This window comes from Aythya ferina (assembly GCF_964211825.1).
Source record: "Aythya ferina genome assembly, chromosome: 5".
Lineage (NCBI taxonomy): Eukaryota > Metazoa > Chordata > Aves > Anseriformes > Anatidae > Aythya > Aythya ferina.
The window spans coordinates 11,708,090-11,717,311 of record NC_140301.1 but is presented as its reverse complement, the minus strand read 5'-3'; the positions used below and the strand labels follow the sequence as shown (position 1 = coordinate 11,717,311).

The following is a 9,222-nucleotide window of genomic DNA, read 5'->3' as shown; positions in this document are numbered from 1 at the left end:
AGAATGGTTTCAAGAAGCAAGAAAGGTATTTTTTTGTCAGGACAAATTTTTGATCTTTGACACGAGAGAGAACTGACTTTATGTTTTTCTCGTTGCTAGATAGAGTATTCTAGTCAAATATATATTTTTATATACTTTATAAGGATGCGAGTACTTCCGGTGTGTTTTGGAGGCTTCAGCTCAATACATGAAGTTTTCTTTGAGAGTACTTATCAGATGAATTGTGACGAGAGGTAAGTAGGAAAAAAAAATGTGCTTGTATGTCAAGTAAGTTGTAAATACTCACCAATGTTGAAGTACTGGTGTTGCCCAGCTTTTTGTCTTGAATGCCCAGAGTCAAAACATCAATATCTGGATGTTCAATTTTGAAAATTCAAATAAATTTAAGCTACCCCCAGGACTACGATGATCTAAAAATTAACAGTTTTGAAGACAGCAATATGCCTAAGTTCCATTTAGTGCCTAAGACTTTGGAGGCTCTTTCCTTTTCTCTGTCCCTGTGAAGAGGAAACATCCACAATATAGTAAACCAAGTGCCCAACTAACCAGGGAAAATAACATGATGAACCGATTCACATCCAGAAGGGTAAGACCAAAAGGGAAGCTGAATCAAGATAAGTAGTTCTGCATACACTGAATTGGCTAGAAACAATCCAGGACAGCTTACGTGGATAAAAAAGTTCTATGACAACTCTTGAATTTTTGTCATCAGTTGTGGCTGTTTAAATTCCTCAGTTGCAGATTTCTCTAAGATGTTTGATATTGAAACTTTACAATATCAAAATGCAAGTCCTAAACTCCTTTCAGTTTCTCTGAACATGCACTGGAATACACGTTTTAGGGACAAACTTGCCATTTAGTGGAATCCCTTTCACTTCATCAGTAAAACATGGAACCTAAGCACTGCAAAACAGCCACTTGGTGGCAGTAAGGCATCGAAAGGGACACAGGACGTCGCAGCCTCACAGAGAACTGAAGTTTGAGTGTTTAAAGGCTCCAGTCTTGCTGTTATTCTACTGATCACTTAAAGTAACTGATCACTTTAAGTAGTTGGAGGAGAATCGGCCACTGGTGAGAAACACAATCCACTTTGCTTTTCTGGTCCTTCCTAATTATGTCTCTTATTTAAGTTCATATCTGCACTGAGAACAAGTCCCAGCATCAGGTAAGTGGACTGTCCATAAGGTAAAGGGGCAGTCAAAAACCAAGAGAAAATATCAGACTCCCTAATGCCTATGAGCTCTGGTTGTGGTTTTGTAAGAAACGGTGACTGCTATCTTTAATACAGTGCAACACTGATACAAGGCAAGTAAGAGAGAAGAGTAGTCCCAGAATGATGTGAAAGGAAGATGGGGGTAAGACTAATGAAGAGAGAAAGCAGAGCAACTTCAATACATTTTTTTTTTTTTCCCTGAAGACTTCCTGTCCTCATTCCAAAAAACACTCCTTGGGTTCTTCCATGGTTATCAACAGTACTGTGAACAGTAGCAGAAAGTGAAGTGAAGGACAAGAAAAAAGAAGCATACTTTTTAGTCAGGGTATCTTCTCTCTTACAGAGTGTGAGCTACACTTTTTTCCTAACAGGAAAAAAAAATACAAGTTATGGAACAGCTTGTCTGTTCTAATCTAATTAGCTTTTCTCATTAAGCCAGACACAGGGTAAGTAATTTTGCTTTCTGTCAAATATTTACCTCTACAGCTGTCCAAAATCAACTAATAAGTAACTAACCACTCTAATTTTATCTAGATTGAACATCTGCTTCTGTATCAAATTTATCACGTATATGTTTCCATGCATATCCCGTGTTACTCCAACATCAATATCTTTATTAATGACGCAGACAGGAGGATCTGCAAGTTCGGAGATGACACCAAGCTGAGAGGTGCAGTTGACAGGATAGAAGGAAGGGATGCCATCCAAAGGGGCCTGGTCAGGCTTGAAAAGTGGGCCCACGTGAAGCTCATGAAGTTCAACAAGGCCAAGAACAAGCTCCAGCACCTGGGCTGGGGCACTCCCAAGCATCAGTACAGGCTGGGGGATGAATGGATTGAGAGCAGCCCTGCGGAGGAGGGCCCCAGAAATGATGAGAGGGCTGGAGCCTACAAAGAAAAGCTGAGAGAGCTGGATTTGTTTAGCATGGAGAAGAGGAAGTTCTAGGGAGATCTTACTACAGCCTTTCAGTAAGCAAAGGGGCTTATAAGGAAGATGGAGACTCTTTATCAGGGCAGGTAATAACAGGACAAAGGGTAATGGTTTTGATCGAAATGAAGGTAGATTTAGATTAGACATCAGGAAGAAATTCTTCACTTGGAGGGTGGTGAGACGTTGGAACAGGTTGCCCTGAGAAGCTGTGGATGCTCCTTCCCTGGAAGTGTTCAAGAGTGGGGCTTTGGGCAGCCTGATCTGGGGCAATATGTTCCTGCCCGTGGAAGAAGTTTTTAGAACTAGATGAGCTACAGGGCAGCAGTGTGATGGCATACCTAGCTTATGCAGCAGAGGTCAGGGCAGAGGCCTGCCCTAATTCTGGGCAGAGTGCTATAGCTGCCCAATTCAACACAGGAATGATGCGACTACATTACTCTGGTGTTTCACCAAGGTAAAACTTTTTGCTACTGAATTCATCTATTTTAAATACACATGTGGTGTTTCAGTGCATTTTACAGATGTGTCCTTGGTCACTACAATAGTACAATATCATCACGAAATCCATTAAATATTCCAGAATAGAAGGACGAAAAATTTCCATGATGTAATCGGCACCAGAAATTGTACTCATTTCCACTGAGCTTGATGAACTCTGTCAGGGTTGGTTCTTAGACGCATACTATTTTTTAGTTCTAATAAGTACTGTTAGTTATTCTTATTAATAAAGTTTGGGAGACTGTAAATAAGAAGGATAAATCACAGATACGGTGCAACACTGATTATCCAGGTAGCTGAGTACAAGCAAAAGAAATGCTTTGGCACAGCCAAACATAAAATTGCACATCTAGGAGAGATGGTTCTATATTACTGTTTCAAGATAGGTGATACCATACATGTCTTTAGAGAAAAAGACATGGAAATCATGGTGTGTTTTCTGTTGCATATGAGCTTCCAGATGAGTACGGCATAGATTTTGGCAGGTGCATGGGAAGTCATTGCAGAATGTTGAGTGTGCTGCAAATTCACTTCAATTGATTTCTCAATACTATCTCTGGGTAAACATGCCTGTTGTGGCTTTTGCTAGCTATCTGGGCTTTTCTAGAGAACTCCGAAATTTGTTTGGTGATCTGGATAATACAGGCAGAGAAAGCCTCTGCTTTCAAATTGTGAAAGGATGTGCTCTCACCAGCCTGTAATCTTCCCTGTCATTCTTTTCAAGTAAAACTTGTGTATACCAGCTCACTGCAGTCTTCTCTAAAAAGAGTTAAGCATGCTGCCCATGCTAAAATTCTTTCCACAAAAACTGTATTTTTAAAGATTAATGTGCCAATTTTAAATGTACATAATCCTTTCAGCTGATGTTTTGTGCCATGCTGTAATGAGCTTGCTGCAGCAGTAGGGACAAACATTGAGGTTGTCTGGCTTAACAACATTAGTCCAGACAAACCAAGCCATTTTGGTGATCTGTGTTGCTGTCTCCTGTACTTTGCCTGAAGTCCAGGATTTTTATTTTTTTTTTATTTTTTTACCAAGTACTCCTGGTCAATACAGATTATAATTTTATGTGTATGGTGCAAATTATCTTCCTCTATAGGAATTACTTCACAAATATAGACAATATGCTTTGCAGAGCATTACACTAACGTCAGATGTTGGGGGTCAGATGCATTGCAGGTGATTTCCTAAAAGTTCATCTCTCATAAGTTGTTAATCAGAGCCTAAGAGCAGAGAGGATAATCAACATATAGCAGGATGGAAAAACTTTCATTTCTCAGATACAGACCTATAAAACTGAAATAGTTTATATGAACTTATGCATAAAAGGCTTCTGGCTCCTTTTTTAAGGTACCGTATACTTACTGTTTTATTCAGTTTTAGAGTTCCTGGGAAGAGGAACCTCTATAAAAACGTACAAAAAACTGCGGGGTGAGGAGCACAGAAGCATAACAGAACGATTTCCTTAGACCTCTGAGTCTGGACAGGGTTTCTGATAATTCACCTTGACAAATGGCCACTAGGTGTCTGTAGAAAGCTCATCTGTTCAAAATTGCACCTTTCTCTGACTTCTAGACTAAAGAGCTCAAAGATGGGCCTTATCTGAACAGAAAGTCAAGAGGAGTGACAGATTGTGCAAGGGAAATCCTATTCCTGTCCAGAAGTGTGCAGATCTGTTTTACTTCTGACTAACAGTTAACCCCCATTTATTGTCAGAGCTAAAATAAGTTATGCGGTATCTACTCTCTCTGGAAGATAAAGGAGTACAGTCAGTGTCTTCACTTTTCTTCTGGAACATTCACTGAAGAGATAAGTTAAAGAAGAGCTGTAGTTTATCTGGAGTTTTCTGTTTTGTGTTTTTTTTTTTTTTTTTTTTTTTTTTTTTTTCATTATTATTCTTGTTATTCCATATTTTGTATTTCATTTTCAAACCGGTACTATGAATGGTTCTTGAACAGATCAGTTTGTGTCACTGCTGTAATTCAGTTGCCCAGAATATCAATTATTCTGAAAACAGGGAACTGTAAGAGACAACCAGTTACTCCTGCTGTGTATAGAACTTCAACATACATTTCCTTTGGCCCTAGTGTAATAAAGACAGGATTTCAGAAACATCATTGTATTCTAAGCATGGCAAAGAGACACATCGTTCACTGATGTTTTTCCCTATTCCTCAGTCCATATCCACAGGGCAGGGCTGCTGGCTGAAGCCTTCTGAGGAAAGTCTTGCTTCTAAGCAAGTAGTGCTGAAACCCTGTGTGTGCCCAGCCATTCATGAAAGGAGTGGAAGCTCTGGATTTAGAAAGTCTTACGCTTTCTAGATGGTTACTTGGAAATTATATATATTTGCAATGGCAGTCAAAGACACGCTGTAACAGTGTAGTGGGTTTATGTGGCGAGGTTTTAATAGCATGGGGCCATAGGGGTGGCTGCTGTGAGAAGAATCCAGAAGCTGCCCTGTGTTAGGTAAGGGTCCCACTGCTGACCAGAGCCGAGCCAGTAAGTGATGTTATTTGCACTTCTGTGAGAGCAGATTTAAGAAAGGGGGGAAAAAGCATTGCTCCCAGCAGCTGGGAGAGAGTAGTGAGGAACAGCCTTGCAAGTGCCAAGGTCAGTGAAGAAGGAGGGGGAGAGGCTCTCTAGGCGCTGGAGCAGAGGTCCTCTGCAGCCTGTGGTGAGGCCCCTGGTGGAGCAGGCTGTCCTCCTGCAGCCCGTGGGTCCCACACGGAGGAGATCTCCACGCTGCAGCCCCCCCATGGGTGGAGGAGCCCCTGGTGGAGCGGGTGGATGTGGCCTGGAGGAGGAGGCTGCGGCCCATGGAGAGCCCCCGCAGGAGCAGGCCCCGGGCCGGAGCTGCAGCCCGTGGAGAGGAGCCCACACAGGAGCAAGGGGCTGGGGGGAGCTGCCGCCCGTGGGGGACCCGTGCTGGAGCAGTTTGCTCCTGGGGGATGGACCCCGTGGGACAGAGCCATGTGGGAGCAGTTCCTGAAGAGCTGCTGCCTGTGGGAAGCCCCCACAGGATCACTTCGGGAAGGACGGCATCTGTGGGAGGGACCCCACGGCACAGAGGATGAGAGTGACCATGAAGGAGTGGCAGAGACAAAGTGTAAGGACTAACTGAAGCCCCCATTGCCTGTTCCCCTGTGTTGCTTGTGGGGAGGAGCTGGAAGAGGGCAGAAGGGGGAAGGCGTTTTTGATTTCTTTACTTTGTTTCTCACTTCTCTAGCTTGTTAGTAACAGGCAATGAATCTTACTGTCTCCCTACTCTGAGTCTGTTTTGCCTGTCATGGTAATTGTTGAGCGATCTCCCTGTCCTTATCCCAACCCTTGAGCCCTTTGCATCGTATTTTCTTCCCCTTTCCCTTTGAGGAGGGGGAGTGAGAGAGTGGCTGTGGTGAAACTCGGCCGCCCACCTGAGTAAAACCACCACAGTGCTTTTTGGTGCCCAACACGGGCTTGAGGCAGTTGAGATAAGGATGATAGTTGAGAGAAGTAATAGGCAAAACTCGGACTGTATGTTTTTATAAATGTAATAGTTGTGAGGAATTTAAGAAAGCAGTACTTGTGAGGAATATGTTTCACGGTAGTGTGGTGAAGGGACAAGGAATGGAGTGTGGGTACATTGTCCACTTCATCGGTGTTGCGATGATGTTATGCTTGTTTTGGTGTGGGAATTCTTTTTGATGTAAGTGATGATTGTGATGATCGTAAAGTAAGAGTATATTGTGATTATTCTTAAATATGCTTTTCACAGAGGCGAGGGGTGGAATGTAGTGGATTTACATGGCAAGGTTTTGGTAGCAGGGTGGCTTCTGTGAGAAGAATCCAGAAGCTGCCCCTTAGACAAGGGCCCCACTGCTGACCAGAGACGAACCAATAAGTGGTGTTGTTCGCGACTGCAGGGGCATATTTAAGATGGGGAAAAAAAAATGCTGCTACACAGCAGCTGGGAGAGAGAGAGGAGTGAGAAACAGCCTTGCAAGCACCAAGGTCAGTGAAGAAGGAGGGGAAGAGGTGCTCCAGGCGGCGGAGCAGAAGTCCCCTGCGGCCTGTGGTGAGGCCCATGGTGAAGCAGGATATCCCCCTGCAGCCCGTGAAGTAACTTGGCTGCCCACCTGAGTAAAACCACCACAAACAGTCATATTAATTGTAATGACACTTTGCTGCTACAATGAAATCCATGTTTGGCATGAGCAGCTTTGATGGACAGTGGCCAGGAAGGAAGTTCTCAGCACTGAGCAGATAGGACTGCAAGTGGTGTTTCTTCCTCCAAGCAGAAGGGAAATGAACTAACGCTGTGGAGCTAGAGAGGCTCCCAGGAGCAAATTCATACAACACAGCTGTGATTCAGTTTTGCTGGTGATCCTTTTGTCTTCTAAATCCGGATGGGCTGGTTCCAACATGATCTGGGACGCTGCTCTGTCTTCAGGAAGCCTTACATGGAATCGTCTGCTGCAGATCATTGTGATAAATGTTCTGAAGGTAATTGCCTTGCTGTGGGAATGTTCTGGGGGGCTAATCTGGTTGAAGCACTGAATGGGAGTGTCACTACATTCAGGCCGCACTGCTTGTGAGGAAAGTGCAGTGCAGCGTTCAATAACAGGTGAATAAATAGTGATGGAATTGCTGATATTTTTTGAATTTGAATTCCTGGTCTTTGACTTTTCCTGCAGGGGTTACCTGGTAGCTGGTGGAATCATCTCCACAACCAGCACCATGCCAAACCCAACTATTTCCACAAAGACCCAGATTTCAGTATGCACCCTTCTTGTTCAGCTTGGGAAAGACGCTCTCAGTGGAGGTGAGTGTGGGGGCATCTGGACAATGCTAAGATGTAGCCCGGAGAAGCAAATAGTCATAAAAAGATTATGCCATAAAAGATTTTAAAGACAGAAAGCTATAGACTGAAGTATAAAAACATGGATTGTCACTTTTTGGAAATTGTCACAGGTTTAGGCAGAATGTTTGAAGGTCTGACAATCTCATGGTCTATCGTTCATGCCAAGGTTCCAGTTTGATGTATCTACCTTAAACACCTACCTCAGACCTGCTTATCATGATGCTTAGGTGCTAGGTCCTGGGAAGTAAGGTCTTAAAATCAGTACTTAAGTTCTCTAAGTTGCTAGACGAGCATGGTAAGCACCTTGAAACCCTTCCAAAGAATGAGTCAGCCCACTTGATTAGTGTTAGATGTTGTTAGTGATATTGTAGATAGCGAGTCAGATGTTCCCTTGTGGTCTTTTTGGTTGTGGGAGCTGCTTTGCACCTAAGTCTAGCACCACTATAGCACAAGCATAGCAACTTATTTCTTAATTGTAAATTTTTTACTTTCATAAAAATTAAAACCATGAACACGTCTCCCCCTCATTCCTGTCATTTGAAATATCATTAGGCTAAGTAAGGTCTCTTTATCTTTTATTTCCCCAGCAATTCTGTTTACTCACAGGACAAAGAAAGGGCCTCTTGGTTAGCTAAAGCGCTTTAATTGTGTCTTTCTCCTTCAGCTAGTAATAAGCAAAGAAATTGCAGTTCTCTAATGCATGTAGAAAATTCCAGCTCCACTGTCTCAGAAAGACTCCTGGGAAGAGAGCTTATGCAAAGTGTTTATTCATAGAAAACTGTTAGCTGAAACCTGGAAAAATTTAGCCAGTTATCTTCTGAAAGAACTCTCATGGTTATATATTAGCATGAACATGAAGTATCTAGAATGGAAGTGTAGGAAATTAGTTCTCATCTCTTTCTGCTTTTAACAGAAGTGAGTCAGGCACAGTGTGGATGGGCAAAATGGATTTCAGTAGTTTAATTCAGTTCAGTTTGATTGGTTGGTTCCAGTTGTTTGGGTCTAGTGTAAATATTTTGGAGGTTTTTCTCAGTAACAGGGGAGCTACGGAAATAGTTTGCTCTACCTCATTATTTTGTCCTTCAAAAATCAGGAGCATGAAACTTGCAGATGATATCAAGAATCCTTTCATGTGAATAGTGGAAAAAAAACACTGTGAAGCAATAAACATACGCTATATAAATATTTAATCTCTTTGCTGTTTCATGAAATTAAAATATTCAACAAAAAGGCAGATGCCTTTGTAGAGTATTTACTACTTGGGTCTTGTAGAAATGATTTTGCAGTCATCATAGGATAACGTCCAAATTCTTATATGTTTTCTGACTACTGTCTTTACCACTCAAAAACCTGTGATGTTCATCACCATCACTGAAAACTTTCCTGCAAAACTCAAATGCCTTCTGAGCATTTTTGTTATTTTTAAGTATTTTTCTATCCTATCATGAGTTTTGGAACTCTTCCTAAAAATTGTTGTGTTCTGACATCTGCATATATTGATATCTGGATGTAGAGGCTCATATGAAATCTGTTTCTCTCTGCTGCTTTGGGAGTTCAGTACCTGCTTTTCAAGAATTGAGGTAGGATTAGACAGATTTAAGAGGTATGTTAAATTAGTTTGTTATACATGAATAAGGAATATTTCATGAAGTGTCTTAGTTCTCCAGCTAGCCCATTACAATGTGTTTTTTTTTTTCTTCCCAGCATGGAAAAAAAAAAAAAAAAGGAATTCATGCTGTAC

The 9,222-nt window shown here is 42.1% G+C and overlaps 1 protein-coding gene across 1 annotated transcript in view; it reads left to right on the top strand.

The window, feature by feature from the left end:
- Window positions 1–73: 73 nt before the first annotated feature.
- Window positions 74–9,222, top strand: part of LOC311438026 (acyl-CoA (8-3)-desaturase-like) — a 35,168-nt gene continuing 26,019 nt past the window's right edge. The window contains exons 1-4 of the mRNA XM_084521994.1: window positions 74–233; window positions 1,842–2,181; window positions 6,919–7,123; window positions 7,315–7,442. Of these exons, the coding sequence (XP_084378120.1) occupies window positions 7,043–7,123; window positions 7,315–7,442 (209 nt within the window). The 5' untranslated portion in view covers window positions 74–233; window positions 1,842–2,181; window positions 6,919–7,042. The remainder of the gene's footprint in view (window positions 234–1,841; window positions 2,182–6,918; window positions 7,124–7,314; window positions 7,443–9,222) is intronic.